The sequence below is a fragment of the Osmerus mordax genome, chromosome 3 (assembly GCF_038355195.1).
Source record: "Osmerus mordax isolate fOsmMor3 chromosome 3, fOsmMor3.pri, whole genome shotgun sequence".
NCBI lineage: Eukaryota > Metazoa > Chordata > Actinopteri > Osmeriformes > Osmeridae > Osmerus > Osmerus mordax.
Window position 1 is genome coordinate 253,481 of NC_090052.1, and position 19,066 is coordinate 272,546.

The window sequence follows — 19,066 nt, forward strand, 5'->3', positions numbered from 1 at the left end:
ACTGACTTGAAACATATATATTTGGCTATAGCCTGTTTATGTTTGTATTATTTTTCCACAGGAAAGCTACTGTATAAGCTCCAAGTTCTCTTGAGAGCCTCTAGAGAGTGGAATGTTGCACATGTGATTCTATTGTTGTGATTTTTATTTACAGATTTATATTTTTATTATTATTTTAATATTTATTATTATTTACACATTTTATAGTAAGCAAGAGAGCTTCTACACTGGAATGTTGCACGTTCCCTGCAATGGATCGGAACGGATGGTTGTCAATTCATGATACTCTCTCGTCTCGTAATTTAACCCTCGTGCTGCCTTCGGGTCACATGACCCAAAGGTTCATAACGAACCATCGTTGTGTTTACCCAATTTTACCCAATACAAAAACAAATAAAAATAATTTTCTTTTAACCATTGCAATGTGGGGGGTCTGAGACAGCCCAACGGTTAAAAGAAAATGCTTCACTTTGTTTTTGTATGCGTTAAAGTTGCCGCAATACGACGGTGGGTCACAATGACTGATGGGTCAGAATGACCCGAAGATAACACAAGGGTTAAATACTTAAAATACAATACCAATGTTGTTAAGAATAATTAATTTCATAAATAATGCTACACAATAAATAGAATGCTTCAATCGACACCGTGATCGGTATTATCGGATCGGCAGATACTGATTTCAGTGATTGGCACCAAAAAACCTGATCGGAGCATCTCTACTTGCTACCTCTGGGGCATTTGGGGAGTTACAGCCCTACCTACCTGTAGAGTTCTACCTGTAGAGTTCTACCTGTATACAATCCTACCTGTAGAGTCTACCTGTAGAGTTCTACCTGTACACAATCTACCTATAGAGAGTCTACATAAAGAGAGTCTACATGGTTAGGGTTAAGGAGAGAGTTCTACCTGTTGAGCCGCCAGCCTCTGCTGTTTAAGCTGCATCTCCAGTTCAGCCTTCACCTCCTCTGATGTGTGCGGACGGTCCTTCTCCACCCTGAGGAGCAGCACCGCAGGTGGTTCAAACAGGAAGTGGGTCACCTCCCCAGGCTCAGAACAGGAAGTGTGTCACCTCCCCAGGCTCAGAACAGGAAGTGTGTCACCTCCCCAGGCCAGGCTCAGAACAGGAAGTACTCACCTTTCTGAGAAGGCCCTGATCTCCCACAGCTCCAACTCCTCCTCCGCCACCCAGGTCTCCATGACAACAGGGCCCGTCTGCTTGGTGGGGGTGGCCTTTCTGGGGCGCAGGGCGCTGGAGCGGAGCCCCTTGCGCTGGGGGGTCGGTGTGTCTGGGAGAGGCAGTACCAGCAAAATTAACACCTAGGGCTAAGACCAAAGGCTTGGGTCTAGGACTTGGCCTTGTTCCCCCTGTTCTGGGGTTTGCGTTATGATCTAGGGCTAGAACCTAGCACTGGGTTTAGGGCTAGGACCTAGCACAGGGTGCTGGCGTTAGGGCTAGGACCAAGCACTGGGTGCTGGCGTTAGGGCTAGGACCAAGCACTGGGTGCTGGGGTTAGGGCTAGGACCTAGCACTGGGGTTAGGGCTACGGCTAGGACCTAGCACTGGGTGCTGGGGCTAGGATCTAGAACTGGGTGCTGGGGTTAGGGCTAAGACCTAGCTTTGGGTGCTGGGGTTAGGACTAGGACCTAGGACTAAGAGATACCTTTAGGAGCGTCAGGGACACCCAGAGGGCAGACGATCTTCCGGATGCAGAACTCAGAGCGAATACCGTAGGGGCCAACGTCCCGGCGCTTAATGATCTCTGTCGTGGTGCTCTCAGTGTCCGTGGTCTCTGAGCCAGACAGAGGGAAGGGATGAGGGGAGAGAGGGAGGGGAAAGGATGAGGGGAGAGGTGGAGAAGAGGGAGGCAGCGGTGAGAAAGACGAGCAGGGAAGCAGCTGGTGAAAAACAGAGGTAGCCACTACGCTCCTTACTCCTCACCTTTCCTGGAGGTGCCTGCAGTGGAGGAAGGCTTGACGGCCATATCATCCCAGCGGAGACATGCCCACAGCAACCGCAGTAGCAGGCTGACCCCTGCTAAGGAACGTACAGTCTGGAGACGGTACCTGCAAGGCAGCACAGGAGGTTATATGTAACTAACATCCAACTACCTGATGAAGGAACAAAAACCAGGGCTTTGTGTTCAGGAGTTTGGCATGTACATTTATATTTTGTTCGTAGGGCTGGGCGGTATGGCCTAAAATGATTATCACGGTATAATTCATAAGCACTGACGGTATCGGTATATATCACGATATATTAGTTATTCTTAAAATGTCATGACAATGCAATCCACACTGCAGCGGCTAATCTACCGCACTCGGATGGATTTGGATTGGGTAACTCCGGTGTGCCGCATGAATCGAATTTTCCAAATTTTGCAGTGTTTAATTGCCACGGAAGAGCGACTTCTCAGTAGCCTACACGTTCAACAGTAGCCTACGTTTATCGGATTTAAGAAAACTCTGTTAAATATTTGTAGTGAGTTAGCTCTAGCTATTAACAATTATTACATGGCTGAATACTCGATTCTGTTGGCCTACAATAAACATTTCACAATTCTAACCAACCTGGCATTGGATTTGTTAAACACATTCTGGTAGATTCATTTTCGCACACATGCACGGCTTTCAGGTGGTGAAAAAGATTGCTAGTGTTTCCACCTTTGGCTAGTACAATTCAACGACAACTTACAGAGTAGGCTACTGTTTTTTGTTGGTCGATGTCGGATAACTTGAAACCAAACAATTTCCAAACGACGGAAGAGGCCCCCTTTTTATACCAATTCTTCTTCGTCCAGCAAATCAACCCCACTGGCGTTATTTTCAGACATCCTTAACACTTGCTTACACTTGCCAACAAAAGCACTTTACTCCAATGAATGTTTGCTTCCTCTTGAGTTGCGCTAGCTTGTTTGTTGACTTTCATTGGCTGGCACAATGCGTGCAGCGTCCATGCTGCATGTTTCTTTTTTGTAAAAGATACACATTTGAACTAGCCCACTAGGCTGTATCACTTTTTCTTATATTTTATACAAAACAGAGACACTTTACTTAATACATTTATTAATATATCATGATATCCATGTTATGGCAAAATCCATATCATGGCACAACGCAATACCGGTATTCGCGTTCATACCGGTATACCGCCCACCCCTATCTTGTAGCGTGACCAAAATGTAAAGAGCCCCATGAAGCGTGTTGAATCCACTCTTTATACTTCTTATAAATTATGTTCAAGTCAAGATTTATATTTTTGAGCTCTACAAATGATCTTTAAGTCCTCTGCAGAGTTCACTTAATGTCTACACTCAGTCCACATACATTTGCCTTTAGGCCTACATGCATAGTGATTGTATTCATCAGAATCAGCATTAAGTTTTGTGTTCACAAACAAGGAATTTACAATGGTGGGCAGGTGCACACAGTAAAGTTCTGTTGTTGTCATCAGTACAGCCTTAAATATTGTAGGTGACTGTTGACTGAAGTGATTGTCAACAAATGAGTTTTGTTCAGTAACCCGTTTTTTGCTTTGGTATTGAAATGGTATTGGTACCACTACTGAAATGTTGGTACCGTGACAACCCTAATGGGGATGGTCTATTGCCCATCTATCTCAACTAGTCTACCTACCCATGGTTTTACTAACTTATCTAACCACGTTGTCCAAGTTTAACACAGGTACGTAACCACGTTATCTAAGTTTAACACAGGTACATAACACAGGTATCCTTCTGAAGCAGAACCCTCACCTCCAGGTGATGCTGAAGGGGGGTCTGGGGGAGGGGTAGGGCCAGACGTCCAGCGCTGGCTTGGCGCTGTAGTTGAAGACGGGCACCTCTCTGACGCCCGCCTTGCGAGCCAGACGCCGCAGCTCGTCGCTCGGCAGGACGAAGATGCTCTTCTGACTGCTCTTGGTCACAAACTTGCGGTAGGAGGGCAAGGCGATGCCCGAGCGGGCCCTGCGGCCGCGGGCAGGGCGGAGCAGACACACCCGTCCCCTGGTGGAGTACTCCCTGGAGACCGACATGGAGCTCCCCGCTCCGCCCCGTGAGACGCTAGCCGTGGCGATGGCTCTGGTCTCCTGGGAGACGCCCCCCAGGGCAGGGGAGTGGAGGTGAGGGACCATGTTCTGGGGGGAGAAGGTGAGGGAGGGCAGGGCTGGCCGCAGAGGCCTAGCCTGTGTCGACACAGCTGAGGAGCTGAGCTGCCGTCCCGCCCGCCTACTCTCTGCCGAGTCCTCGCTGGGAAGGGCCTTGCTGGACGAGGTCCCTCCCGTCTCTCGGGGAAGCACGGCACCATCTGTGCGGTTCATCACGGCTTCTGTGTAGGGGTCCAGTCTGGGGACCTTAGCCGGGGGCGGGTCACCCGCAGGGCTTCTCTGGTCTCTAGCCCCGGCCACCACCGCAGGGCTGCTGGGAAGTGTAGGATTGCTGATCTTAAGGCTGTCCTGATGGCCGCCATTCATCAGGGATGGGACAGGCCCCGCCCCCTCTCCTGGCCCCGCCCCCAGGCCAGGCTGGGCTCCGTCACCTGCCTGTAGGCTGCTGGTCCCACCCCCCCCGTTCACCTGGCTTTTTCTCAGTCCGCTGTCTCCTGTCTGGCAGGGCACAGCGGTCCTCTCTGCTCCAGACGCCGTCCGCTCTGCTGCCAAGCACCTCTGGGACTCTCCATTCCCATGGACATGATTGGCTGTCCCAGTGGCTCCTCCTCTCAGCTCCCCCATCGGTCCTTTAGCAGTGGGCTGGGCGGAGCCTAACCGCACATCCAGGGTGTCTGTCTCTCCTGAAATCTTCTGGTCATCGGCCATCTTCTCCTGGTCAAACTCCAGCCATTTGACCACCTCGTCTCGTGCCATCGGTACTGCTTGGAGTGACCCCATAGCCTGGGAAGAGGCTGAGGTCCTGGGCTGGGTGTCCAGGGAGAGGGTTGAGGTCCTGGGCTGGGTGTAGGACATCTTCAGCCTCTCCAGCCTCTGCCTCTCCTCCAGGGTGAACTGCTTGACCCTGCGCTCCAGAAGGCCGTCCAGGCGGGAGGACTTCACCTTCTTCCTGTAGGCCGTCCTCAGCTGCAGGCCCTCGCTCACGTTCACCAGGTCGTAGCTGCCGGGACGCGAGCCTGGCGGGCAGCTTGGTCTACACTCCCCTGGTCTGGAGTCTCTCTGGGCCCCAGACTCCACCTCCATGTTGGTCACCTGATCATCGCTAGGCTCCTCCTTCACAGCCTGGTGGGAGGGTCCTATGCCATGTGGTTCACCTGTAATAAGACAGTAATACTGAGATTATTACATCATAATATCACAGAAAGACTGAGGTTATTACATCATAATATCACAGAAAGACTGAGGTTATTACATCATAATATCACAGAAAGACTGAGGTTATTACATCATAATATCACAGTAATACTGAGGATATTAGATCATAATAACAGTAATATCAAAGTGATTACCTGACACAGTAATGTCAGTATCAAACATCAGTAACTGTATTAGCCGTAGTAACAGTCACCTTTCGGCTCATCAGGACAAGTGTCTACTGGGTCATCCTCCATCTTCTCCGTCCTGCTCTGTCCATCCTTCTCCTCCGTCCTGCTCTGTCCATCCTTCTCCTCCATCCTGCTCTGTCCATCCTTCTCCTCCGTCCTGCTCTGTCCATCCTTCTCCTCCGTCCTGCTCTGTCCATCCTTCTCTGAAGGGCAGGAAGAGGCTGGAGCCGGGGTTGAGGCTGGAACAAAAAACATAAATCTGCACTTCAACACAGGTAGGCATTAGCCATGGGCGGGCTCAGCCTCTAATCCTTCAAAAGCCTCAGCCTCTAACGCCGCTGCAGCCTCTAACGCCGCTGCAGCCTCTAACGCCGCTGCAGCCTCTAACGCCGCTGCAGCCTCTAACGCCGCTGCAGCCTCTAACGCCGCAGCAGCCTCTAACGCCGCTGCAGCCTCTAACGCCGCTGCAGCCTCTAACGCCGCTGCAGCCTCTAACGCCGCTGCAACCTCTAACGCCGCTGCAACCTCTAACGCCGCTGCAACCTCTAACGCCGCTGTAGCCTCTAATCCAGTTTGCAGCCTGAGCCGCAAATAGGTGTAGTGGTAGAGCTTCTGACTGCAATTTAAGAGGTTGCTGGTTCAAATCCACCCTACATTGCTTGGATAAAAGTATCCTCCACACAAATATAATCTGTATTATGTAGTGCGTAGTTACCCTGCAAGGCAGATCGGTAGTGGACGTTGGTGTTGCCAGGTAACCGGGGCAGGAAGCGAGGCACATGGGTTCTGCTGACCCAGCACCACCCCCCGTAGCCCGTCACCCTGTACTCTTCACCCTTCTGCTTCCACACCTGGGACACACAGCGCAGGGTTAGGGTCAGAGGACAGGTGTCTGAGTGTGTGTGTGGTACCTGGTGTTTGTGGTACCTGTTGTGTGTGTGTGTGTTCGTGTCGGTGGTACCTGGTGTTTGTGTGTGGTACCTGGTGTTTGTGTGTGTGGTACCTGGTGTTTGTGTGTGTGTGTGTGGTACCTGGTGTTTGTGTGTGTGTGTGTGGTACCTGGTGTTTGTGTGTGTGTGTGTGTGGTACCTGGTGTTTGTGTGTGTGTGGTACCTGGTGTTTGTGTGTGTGTGGTACCTGGTGTTTGTGTGTGTGTGGTACCTGGTGTTTGTGTGTGTGTGGTACCTGGTGTTTGTGTGTGTGTGGTACCTGGTGTGTGTGCGTGTGTGTGTGGTACCTGGTGTGTGTGTGTGGTACCTGGTGTGTGTGTGGTACCTGGTGTTTGTGTGTGTGTGGTACCTGGTGTGTGTATGTGTGGTACCTGGTGTGTGTGTGTGTGTGGTACCTGGTGTTTGTGTGTGTGTGGTACCTGGTGTGTGCGTGTGTGTGGTACCTGGTGTGTGCATGTGCGGTACCTGGTGTTTGTGTGCATGTGTGGTACCTGGTGTTTGTGTGCATGTGTGGTACCTGGTGTGTGCATGTGTGGTACCTGGTGTGTGGTACCTGGTGTGTGCATGTGTGGTACCTGGTGTGTGCATGTGTGGTACCTGGTGTGTGCATGTGTGGTACCTGGTGTTTGACAGGGAAGGAGTATTTGACCCATGTGGCCTGCTGCATGGTCTCCTCATCCTCCAGCTTCTTCTCCTTCTTCTTCAGCTTTTCCTTTTCCTCACGCTCCACCGCAGTCATACGACGCAGTCTGGGGGGGCAGTTACCAGGTGAGAAGGTGTGTTGTCTGATGTAATTCCAGGTGTGTTACCAGGTGTATGGTTACCTGGTGTGCCCTAGCGAGTCCCTCCAGACCGGCAGCATGACGACGGGTTTGATGGCACACTCCAAGATGGCGAGTGCCAGGGAGAACTCCCGGGCCTTGCTGCACATGTGCACCGCCCTGGTCCAGTTGTTCCTGGAACACAGGACATCTCACTGGCTACTGACAGGTCAACCCGTCTAGAAAACCCACCTGCGCAGGAACTAGATCCCTACCTAGCACAGCTGCTAGATCCCTACCTAGGACAGCTGCTAGATCCCTACCTAGGACAGGTGCTAGAGGCCTACCTGTGCGAGGCCCAGTTGGGGTGCATGAACACGGCCGGCAGGCTGCTCTCCAGCTGCACGATGGTGAGCCTGAGAGTGGACACGGTCTGGGGCTGGCTCCCGTGGACGGAGCCGCTCCACTGGAACTCAGCCGCCGGTGTCAGGCTGAACTTGTGGGATAGATGGCGCCGCTTATCCTGCTCCTCACGGTGCTGGTGCTTGTTGAGGGCCAGTGTGTTGGTGTTGTACTGGTTCTGGTACTGTCGGTGCTGCCCCTCCTGGCCCAGCCTGAACAGGCCATCCTGCGCCAACCTCTGCCCCTGGGCCGAGCCCGCAGCCAGGGCAGAGGAGGCCTGTGGAGAAACGGGGATGTTAATGACAGATTTGTACCAACAGGCAGAACTTCCTGACTTTAGAACTGGTTAGACAGGCTAGAGTGAAGTTGACCTCAGACCCGGTATACATGTGACCTCTAGCCAGGTATACATGTGACCGGTTCCAGGTACCCAGGTGTGTCAAGTGATCAGGTGTGTCCTCACCTCCTTACTGTCCCGGGGAGTGGGGCTTCCTGCTCGGCTGCTCTGCAGACTCCTTTGCTGGCTCACCTGTCCATTTACCTGCTCCCGACCTTCAGCTGATGCACACACGCACGCCAAGCACACACCATTAGTGTGTTCCTGTTTCTATAGCGATTATAGATCAATGAATCCTGTGAGTGACTTGATACCTGACACGTCCTGGCTGGTGAAGGAGGACTGGGACAGGCCGTCACACAAGTCTGGTTTCTCTGGCCTCCTGGGGCCTGCAGAGTCAGACTGGGGCTGTGCAGGGTCGTTCTCATCACGGGACTCTGATTCCAACTGCTTCTCTGTGGAGGAGAAAACATGAGTCAGAGGATGAGAGAGAAGCACATGTCATCATCTTCAGAGAGGGAGGGGAGAGAGAGGGGAGAGCGGAGAGGAGAGGGGGGAGAGGAGAGAGGGGAGAGAGGGGAGGGGAGAGAGAGAGGGGGGAAGGGGGAGAGAGAAGGGGGAGAGAGAGAGGGGAGAGCGGAGAGGGGAGAGAGAGAGATAAGGGGAGAGAGAGAGAGGGGAGAGAGAGGGGGGAGAGGAGAGAGAGAGGAGAGCGGATAGGGGAGAGAGAGAGAAGGGGGAGAGAGAGAGGGGGGAGAGAGAGAGGGGGGAGAGAGAGAGGGGGGAGAGGGGAGGTGAAAGAGATGAGAGAGGAGACAAGTAGAGAGAAAGAAACATAGAGAGGGGTGATGGGGGAGAGAGGGAGAGAAAGAGAAAGGGGGGGAAGAAAGAGGATAGTCTTGTGTGATACCGTGTGTGTTGTCTTGCTCTCCAGACAGTTTCTCTCTCTCCTCCTCACGTCTCCTCTCCTCCTCTCTGGCCCTCAGTCGCTTCTGTACCTCCTCTGCAGACAGACATTTAGTCATTTAGCAGACGCTCTTATCCAGAGACACATCAGGTCACCTACCGCCACCCTCCACATGTGTCCCTGTGTGTCCCTACATGCGTGTGTGTCCCTACATGCGTGTGTGTGTGTGTGTGTGTCCCTACATGCGTGTGTGTGTGTGTGTCCCTACATGCGTGTGTGTGTGTGTGTCCCTACATGCGTGTGTGTGTCCCTACATGCGTGTGTGTGTGTGTGTCCCTACATGCGTGTGTGTGTCCCTACATGCGTGTGTGTGTCCCTACATGCGTGTGTGTGTCCCTACATGCGTGTGTGTGTGTGTGTGTCTGCATGTGACCCCAGGTGTGTGTGGGACAGGCCTGGTTACCATCGGCAGCAGAGAGGAAGTCAGGGTTGTGTTTGCGGGCATTGCAGGTGAGCTCCATGGTGACATCCATGTGATGGTGGATCTCCTGCATCTGCTCCTCCAGGCTGCAGACCAGATCGGCCTCCCAGTACGCAGGGTCCAGCCGGGACTGCAGTTCCTGCAGCTGCAGTCTGGTGCTGTAGTACCACACGCCCCCACCGGCCTCCAGATCACACACCTCCTCCTCCCTGCACACACACACACACAGTTTCACATGTACAATACCACACACACACCTCCTCCCTGCACACACACACACACACACAGTTTCACATGTACAGTACCACACACACACCTCCTCCCTGCACACACACACACACACACACACAGTTTCACATGTACAGTACCACACACACACCTCCTCCCTGCACACACACACACACACAGTTTCACATGTACAATACCACACACACACCTCCTCCCTGCACACACACACACACACACAGTTTCACATGTACAGTACCACACACACACCTCCTCCCTGCACACACACACACACACACACACACACAGTTTCACATGTACAATACCACACACACACCTCCTCCCTGCACACACACACACAGTTTCACATGTACAGTACCACACACACACACCTCCTCCCTGCACACACACACACACAGTTTCACATGTACAGTACCACAGGGATGACCACCATCAAATCATTTTAAGTTTGTGCGGGACATGTTACCAAAACTAACACATAACCTGAGACTGTTATATCATTTTTATCTAACTTAAAAACATTTGTATTATGCTTCATTGTAAAATAACATGTCAGGGAACACAAATCTCCGCTCCACATTTTGATTGACAGCCGTCAGATTGGTTTACTCCTTTCTTTTCAACCTTTGGATTTCAAAAAACGTCTGTTGTATTTATTTCTGATGAAGCGCTGTTAAAAATTTGAAAAACTAAGTCGCAAAAAGAATAAATAAATGCATTCTTAAAAAGGCAAAAGAACGCATGCATGTTTCTTAATATGATAATTAAAACCAAGATTCATATGCGAAAATATGCAACGTGCGGGACAAGGGGTGAAAATGCTGTGCGACAACGCAAAGCGGGACGAGTGGTCATCATAAATACCACACACACCTCCTCCTCCATGCACACGCACACACACACACACACACACACACAGTTTCACATGTACAGTACCACACACACCTCCTCCTCCATGCACACGCACACACACACACACAGTTTCACATGTACAGTACCACACACACCTCCTCCTCCATGCACACGCACACACACACACACAGTTTCACATGTACAATACCACACACACCTCCTCCTCCCTGCACACACACATGAACCGTGGATTCAATAAGACACGCGCATTTCAATTCCTCACTTTGGTTCCTAACTTCATCTTGCTACTATACACTATATAACTACAAAAAGCATCCAAATTAAATGGAGAGGCAGTAGGCTCTATATTTGACTTGATTTGGCTTCATATTTCAGCTGTCAAGTCAGCCCATCAGCCTGTAGCCATGTGAAAGACTCAACCGTAACCCTAACCGGGGAGAACAAGCGACAGGGCGGATGAAACCTCCTACAAACGTTGTTGAATAAATACAGAAAGCAACAACAGACTTAGTTTTTCACAGAAATATCAATGGATATTCTCCTGTGTCTATTTGCACATCAGAGCTGGCTAAAAGAACATTATATTCTTATATCATTCTATTTTTGGAATCTGAACCAAGTTTCGATAAGAACTGTATTCGAAAACCAGAATCGGGATTGGAATCGATAACATTTAAACGATACCCAACCCATCCTCACCCCTGACCTACTCACACTATAATCCTGCGGTTGAGGAACCAGTACTTCCTGCGGTGTCGGTCATATCCCAGGGGCTCGTGGCGGAGGTAAGGTCTGGACCGCTGGGCGTCAGACACACACACGCCCGGCACCTGGTGTGCCACGCACACCTCACACTGCCAGTCGTCCTCCGGCACAGCGGCCAGCGGAGGCACCACACACTCCAGGTGATACACAGCCGAGCACGCCTCGCAGCACAGCAGGTCGCCAAGACGATGGCACGCGCGGCAGTGGTCGTCATAGGCAACCACTCCCTCTGAGGAAATCAGCTGGTCTCGCGCCAGGCTGGTAGTGAGGAACTGGTCCACCAGGAACTGCAGCACCTTCACCTTGCTGGCCGGAGGTCCACAGGGATAGCCCTCCCCCTCCTGGTGGGGAAGGACATGGTGGAACTCACGGTCGCTCTCGCAGTAAGCCCGCACCACCTCGGGCCACGTCATCCCGTCCAGGAAGAACAGGGTGGAGTTGGCGCTGTCCCTCAGGTCGGCCGGGCCGAACCAGGTGTTGCTGGCCTCCTCCTCCCGCAGTATGCCTCTGAGCAGCGCAGTGTGCGTCTCGGCCAGCAGGGGGCCCTGCTCCAGTCCCACCAGCGCCGCGCAAAAGTCCTCAAACAGGAAGGGGGAGAGTCGCAGGGCGGAGGAGAAGGTGCGAAGGGCCTCGTAGACAGAGGCCACAGGGAGCAGCAGGGGGGGTGGGAGCAGCAGGTCCTCTGAGCTGGGGGGTAGAACCAGGGGGGGGACGTTCTTCTCCTCCAACACTGGACACATCGCTCTGGACACCCTCTTCTTACGGCCTGACACACACACACCACACAATATATACACACACACAGAGCAGTCAGTTAGACAAACACACAAAACACGTCTGCAGATACAGACTTAGTCACGTGAGTCATCGTTGTTAGAGCCGCACCATTATTATGGGATGAAAATGCTGCGCTGCCATGCTCATGGAATGTATTAGCGTCCTATCAATTTTGTCTTTAGAAATTATATTGTTACGAACAAAATCAACTCCTAAACCAAAGGATATTATAAACAAGTACGTGATAAAATCCTCATATTTGGACAAACACGTCCTGTATTGTGGTTAATACCGCTTGGAGGATGGAAGATGTTGGGACGTGGCACGAGGCCCCAGGTGAACGGCAGGGCGCTTGTTTTCAAAACACAGACCATGTGGTTCTGTCATTAGCCGCTAGCTCGGCGGCTAGTCTCCTCATCTAGATTATTCTGATGAGACGGGGAATTAACACCAGCCCGTCAAATGCTCCGCAAATACACTCTGCTTGGAAAACCCTACATGGATTCACCACAGAACGTGATAAAGCCACAAATGGCTATGAACGGTGTGGATTTTTTTTCTATTTTAACACAAGAAGTTCCAGGTAACTACGGTAGCATTGTAGCTCGCAAAGCACCCTGGCACGTCCCTGATAGGAAACGGTGTCGTGATTTGACACGCTCCGTTTGGAATTGTTACTTTCTCATTATATCTTGGCGTTTTACTAGAATAGATAATCTCGTGATCATAATTGGTGTATAGATCATTTGTAGCATTGGCTAGCTACTTTGACCAGTTAGCGTCAATGACGCTTACGCAATTGCAATATGTTTTACAAAGAATTGTCCATCATTACACGTGGTGTAGCCTACATCTGAAAATGGGTCTTAACGGGATGGTTAAGTGGATAACAGGGGCTCTCGCGCCCTAAAGCTACGGCCGCGCATCTCTGCAGCAACTCGGGTTCTAGCAAGGCCCCCGTAGTAGTCTCGCTCAAACACGACATTCTCCATTTTGAACAACAAAGATACAGCTTCCTGCTCTCCTCGAAAAGTAACTGTCAAGTAACTACACGTTAAGACGTTGACTTAAAGTCTCATCGCATTGTGATTTTAACCTCTAGCGCTTAACGCGCTACTGTGTGCTTACCTGGAGTACTGGCGAGAGTGCTTTGGCTACGAAAGCTGCTGTCGGTGCAGAAGCTAGCATCATCACCATCCTCCTCGAGAACGTCTTCAAGGCAGTCAGACTCCTCGTTAACCGTCTCCTCTTCCACGTCTGTTACAGGGTCCTCTTCAACAAACTCTTCCTCTTCAGATCTCAAACTCACGGCATCGTCTTCCTCATCGCTCTCGTGGTCATCATAGACCACCGATCCTGCCACAGTCCTCCTGCTCCTGCCTCTGCCACCTTTAACCCGGCCTCTCCCTTTGCCCCTGCCCGCCGATGATGCCCGTGCCTTCCTTTTGCCCCGCGTGCTGGCACGGCCTCTCTTGGGGCTCTCAAGCTCGGGTTCGGGACTGCTGCTCGGCTTCTCCCGCACCGCTCGGCGAGGTCTCAGACCTCTTACCGGCCCGGTGCAAGCCTCCTCGGCCGGCGGGGTTTTGGGCGGCCTGCCTCTCCTCCCCCTCATGCTGGATAAACCTGGGATTGTTAGTATCAATTGTAGCTTTATTCAGTTTAAACAGAGCCCAGGAAACGGGCACCGTAGGAAAGCTTGTCTTGTTAAGGTGTCGAAGCTGTAGTCCCGTGAATCCCCGGTTTTGGTTTGAGTGGTAACGCTCAAAACGAATGAACAGCGTTCCGTTTACGATTGCATGCAGTCGCCATCTTTCTTCTCTCCGACACTAGAGGAAAACAGACCGGAGGCCCTAGGCGTCACGTGGTACCCGTTCTTCTAGCAAGTTCAGCGAAGTGAAGCAGGAAGCAAGTTAGTTTTCAAACACGTCATGCTTGGGCATCAGTCTTCAAACCAAATAAATGTTAAATGTCCACTGTACAGCAGGCGCTGGGTAGAATGTGTATGCTTTAATGCCACACGCATAATATTGTGCTCCTGGCTGTATAGTTGCATTTACCACTCTCGCCGAAGGGTGGCCAGTCGCGTATAGGTGTAACGAAAAAAACAACATCTCAAGTGACTGTTCTGTATCATGCCGGAGATCAGGGTTCAATACCCTGAAGGGAGATTCCTTTTTAAGTGCTGATCTGGTTTATAATCAAAATGGACTTACACTTCAAATATTGAAGTTTGAAATTCACTTCTTTACAATTTGTCTATGTAGTTATTGTTATGTAGTTAAAAGGTCTGTACTTAACCACTGAATCAATTAACAACAATAAAGATTACAAATAATGATTACTATATTAATTTTATAATGTTCTGAATATAATAAACAATGTTTGATCTATACCCTGCCATATTAGCTCATGAGAACATGACATTTGGTCATGTCCAGGAGAGAAATATGCCTATCTATGAATGATGTTGCTTGTATCATTGTCTGTGACACTAGATTGTAGGTCAGAGGTCACAATGTTACCAAAGTGTATAGCGCCAGGCAACTTTGAATGAGAAAAATAGGAGAAACGTCAAGGTCATTTCTAGGAGCCCGATCTAAAGACTAAACACCAGCTATCCAGCACCATGAATGCAGCGTCTTCTGTCTGTGCTTGCAAAGCATTGTTGATTATCACCCCCTGACATTTCTAGTGAGAGTAAAACATCCCATATTGTGATACTATTTAACTGCCCTTCATTCCTGTATTCTTTGTCCAGTCCTTTGAGATGCTCAGCTTGAGTGTATCAGACACCTGCACCTTACAGATCTGTAATAAATACTTAGATTTTGTTTTGAACTTGTACTTGGCAACTGTCAGGGAGTCTGGTGGCTGAGCGGTGAGGGAATCGGGCTAGTAATCCGAAGGTTGCCAGTTCGATTCCCGGTCATGCAAACTGACGTTGTGTCCTTGGGCAAGGCACTTCACCCTACTTGCCTCGGGGGAATGTCCCTGTACTTACTGTAAGTTGCTCTGGATAAGAGCGTCTGCTAAATGACGTAATGTAATGTCTTCATTGACTTGGTGCTTTCAAGTCGTGTATATAAGAGACTTCTTGAGCACATAGGTAATTCCAATCCGATTGTCATGCTCTTTATTGAGGTTACATTGGTCAAGTAATCAAGTCAGTCAAAATAAGAAACTTTAGTCATCCACAATGGGTTTGTGTGTTCGGATAGATCATACCAATAAATCCAAGACTCATACTGAAATCTGAACTTTGTTTTATAGTTTATTAAAGTCTCAAGATCAAAGGCAAAACACTATTTACACAAAAGCAAAACACTTTTTACACATCATTCATTCATATCACTATTAACACAGTATTATTGTCTATTAAAAAAGTCTCAAGATCAAAGGAAATTATTATTAACACACCGTTCTGTTACATCACTATTTACATCACATTATTCATACACTATTATTAACACAAGATTATGTGCACATTACTGATTACACACCTTTACGTACACTCCACTATTTAGGGTTAGGGTTAGGGTTAGTATTTACAGGGTTAGGGTTAGTATTTACAGGGTTAGGGTTAGTATTTACAGTAATCTAAATGTCTCTGTCTCATACAAGGCTGAGCTCCCTCCAGGTCAGACCCTCTCCGTAGCTCCCTCCAGGTCAGACCCTCTCCATAGCTCCCTCCAGGTCAGACCCTCTCCATAGCTCCCTCCAGGTCAGACCCTCTCCATAGCTCCCTCCAGGTCAGACCCTCTCCATAGCTCCCTCCAGGTCAGACCCTCTCCATAGCTCCCTCCAGGTCAGACCCTCTCCATAGCTCCCTCCAGGTCAGACCCTCTCCATAGCTCCCTCCAGGTCAGACCCTCTCCATAGCTCCCTCCAGGTCAGACCCTCTCCATAGCTCCCTCCAGGTCAGACCCTTCTCCATAGCTCCCTCCAGGTCAGACCCTCTCCATAGCTCCCTCCAGGTCAGACCCTCTCCATAGCTCCCTCCAGGTCAGACCCTTCTCCATAGCTCCCTCCAGGCCAGACCCTCTCCATAGCTCCCCCCAGGTCAGACCCTCTCCATAGCTCCCTCCAGGCCAGACCCTTCTCCATAGCTCCCTCCAGGTCAGACCCTTCTCCATAGCTCCCCCCAGGTCAGACCCTTCTCCATAGCTCCCTCCAGGTCAGACCCTTCTCCATAGCTCCCTCCAGGTCAAACCCTTCTCCATAGCTCCCTCCAGGTCAGACCTTCTCCATAGCTCCCTCCAGGTCAGACCCTCTCCATAGCTCCCTCCAGGCCAGACCCTTCTCCATAGCTCCCTCCAGGTCAGACCCTTCTCCATAGCTCCCCCCAGGTCAGACCCTTCTCCATAGCTCCCTCCAGGTCAAACCCTTCTCCATAGCTCCCTCCAGGTCAAACCCTTCTCCATAGCTCCCTCCAGGTCAAACCCTTCTCCATGCCTTGGGCCTGGTATAGAGAGAACACCTGAGCAGGGCGGTATACATACTTCGCTGCCACTCCTTGGAATCCTGTGTGGATGTGGTGGCTATCGGGGCCTTGTTTTAGGACAAGGTGGCAGCACCTGCACAGCAGCCCCTGTGGTGGCACATCTGCTGCCTTCCTTTTCTGAAGGACACTTGCATCCTTCCTGGGACAACATTTAACTTCTTCATGTTGGTCTGTACAAAAGACAGTGGGCATAGAGTGATACAAATGCTTTCATCTACATTGTTTCAATTTAACAATATACTGTAGTACTAAAACTGATACACATTTACATTTAGCAGACGCTCTTATCCAGAGCGCCTTACAGTAAGTACAGGGACATTCCCCCTGAGGCAAGTAGGGTGAAGTGCCTTGCCCAAGGACACAACGTCATTTGACATGGCCGGGAATTGAACTGGCAACCTTCAGATTACTAGCCCAATTCCCTAATCGCTCAGCCACCTGACTCCCACTCTCTCACACATGGTACACATTTAATGTAGTTCAGAATTCTGCAACAGTTCCCAAAGTAGCCTACTCATAAAACACTTCATGATGTACCCATGTCAATTGAGCAATATCAGAAGATAACAGCTGATGTATATGAACGGTACTGTACTTCAGTAATAGGCTACTCTTCTTGATTCCTAGACACTTCCCCTCTCCAAACACACAAGCATTTATTGTAACATACTCTATACACAATTTATTAGATTGCTAGATACAGACCATGAGCTAAATAGTCTAGTTGTTAGAAAATGTTTCATTGACATTCTTTTTTTTCTTCCTTACGCACCATTCCCTCCTCCTACTACCCGTGTTATCGTTATTAACCGGCTGCTGTACGAATAGCTTGCAAATTCTACTCGATACAGTCAGACCGTGTTTTGCTGGCTACTGTAACATTACATGATCAAGCAAGCTACTGTACCGTCCATTTTAGCAGACTAGTAACGTGCAAGCGATCTAAATAGGTCTAACCTACAGTCCGTGTGTTTAGACTAGTAAACATATTATGTGAAGTAAAATATTAAATATTAGCCGACTACTGTACAGTTAAGACTACGTGAGCTACAGTAGCGAACTTCAGAAAGTGTTTTATAAAAAATATAGTTACGATAGTTTCCCACAACTAAATCCTAATATATACACTTTGTGACATCTCCAAACAATATTGGCAGAGTAGCTGGATGTAAAACAAAACGATTTACCTGTTTTTTCCACTTGATGTTGATGAAGCTTGAATTTAATCGTTGATAAAAATCCATGGCTCCTTCGTTCGATGAAGTGACAGTTTCCTCTCTCTTTATATTAGGCCTATATGTAATATTAAAATGTTATTATATGGGAGTCTATGGTAAAATCGGAACAGCGCCCAAAAAACTACCAGAGGCCGTCAGAATATTACATCCGTAGTGGTTTAACACTACCATTGAGAATGAATGGGAAACGTTTTAGGGATTTTTTAGCTAAGGAACCCTCGGTTGCTCCGCGCGGGGGGGGCTTGATATCAAACGTTCAGTATAATTGCACGCGATAACATGCGAACCAGACCTAACTAAAACTAATTCAAACTTGTTTCAAGTGAAAATTGTCACGTTTTCCAATTTAGTTTTATGTTGTCGTGGCCGAGTGGTTAAGGCGATGGACTAGAAATCCATTGGGGTCTCCCCGCGCAGGTTCGAATCCTGCCGACAACGAAATTTTTATGTGTCATATCTATTTTCTAAGCAGTGCTGATGCTACGAGAACAATACCATGCACCGATTGTTGTTATTCTATACAACATGCACAACTGTAATCACTAATGACCATGTCCGTGATGCGCGCTGGTGAATATGATGTGCAGGTGATTTGGTGCTAAGAGTTTGTGCACATTTGCAATGTGCACAAACTCGCTGCCCTAAAATCTAATTCAAAATACTATTAAAAAGACACACGATATACAGAGATTCCTGGCATTATTAGAGAGATGTTACAGTAACTTGACTGTAGACAGCACAAGGCAAGCATGCATCGTCCCCTCCCATTACTTACCGTAGCCGCCAGTAGGAGGTGACAGCACTCCGTGGATCTCTTTGTCAGCAGGGGTGACCAGCAGGGCCGGATGCAGCCTGCTTTGACTGGGGGTGCAGTTAACATTTCTTAATTTAGCAGACGCTTTTTAAAATGTATTCATTTACCAGGCGCTTTTATCCAAAGCGACTTCCAATAGAGAGATTTACAAAAAGTGCATAGGTCAATGATCATAAACAACGAGATAGCCCCAAACCAATTGCTACATCATATACATTTTCCATTTATTTTGCTAGTTCACTGGCTAGTTCACCCCTTACGACACTAGCCGAGCCTACTGTATGAATGAATGAATTACATGAATTACATAAGAATTTATGTAATTCATCCTAATTTTCGAGCACATCGAGTCAAGAACAGGAATAAAAAAATATTGAAAGTAGAATACATAAAAAAAAAAACGTTTTAATTTTTTATTTAAACAAAAACAATTGGCATTCATTCGTTTTTTGAGCTTTATGTAAAAAAACATTGCAGTTTTCCAATTGGTAAAACCTTGTCTAGTGAGAGTGATGTCTTTATTA

At 49.2% G+C, this 19,066-nt stretch overlaps 1 protein-coding gene and 1 non-coding gene across 2 annotated transcripts in view; one reads left to right on the forward strand and one right to left on the reverse strand.

Moving 5' to 3' along the window:
• bptf (bromodomain PHD finger transcription factor) overlaps positions 1 to 13,770 on the reverse strand; it is a 36,584-nt gene extending 22,814 nt beyond the window's left edge. Inside the window, exons 1-16 of the mRNA XM_067231100.1 lie at positions 13,118 to 13,770; positions 11,162 to 11,978; positions 9,311 to 9,537; positions 8,851 to 8,943; positions 8,255 to 8,395; positions 8,067 to 8,161; positions 7,549 to 7,880; positions 7,265 to 7,396; positions 7,060 to 7,189; positions 6,206 to 6,341; positions 5,514 to 5,729; positions 3,756 to 5,259; positions 1,943 to 2,067; positions 1,665 to 1,793; positions 1,139 to 1,289; positions 910 to 997 (exon numbers count right to left, since the gene is read on the reverse strand). Of these exons, the coding sequence (XP_067087201.1) occupies positions 910 to 997; positions 1,139 to 1,289; positions 1,665 to 1,793; positions 1,943 to 2,067; positions 3,756 to 5,259; positions 5,514 to 5,729; positions 6,206 to 6,341; positions 7,060 to 7,189; positions 7,265 to 7,396; positions 7,549 to 7,880; positions 8,067 to 8,161; positions 8,255 to 8,395; positions 8,851 to 8,943; positions 9,311 to 9,537; positions 11,162 to 11,978; positions 13,118 to 13,601 (4,800 nt within the window). The 5' untranslated portion in view covers positions 13,602 to 13,770. The remainder of the gene's footprint in view (positions 1 to 909; positions 998 to 1,138; positions 1,290 to 1,664; positions 1,794 to 1,942; positions 2,068 to 3,755; positions 5,260 to 5,513; positions 5,730 to 6,205; positions 6,342 to 7,059; positions 7,190 to 7,264; positions 7,397 to 7,548; positions 7,881 to 8,066; positions 8,162 to 8,254; positions 8,396 to 8,850; positions 8,944 to 9,310; positions 9,538 to 11,161; positions 11,979 to 13,117) is intronic.
• A 4,314-nt stretch (positions 13,771 to 18,084) lies between these two features.
• On the forward strand, positions 18,085 to 18,166 carry trnas-aga (transfer RNA serine (anticodon AGA)). The gene has a single exon. It is a non-coding gene; the product is annotated as a tRNA-Ser (tRNA).
• Positions 18,167 to 19,066: the final 900 nt, after the last annotated feature.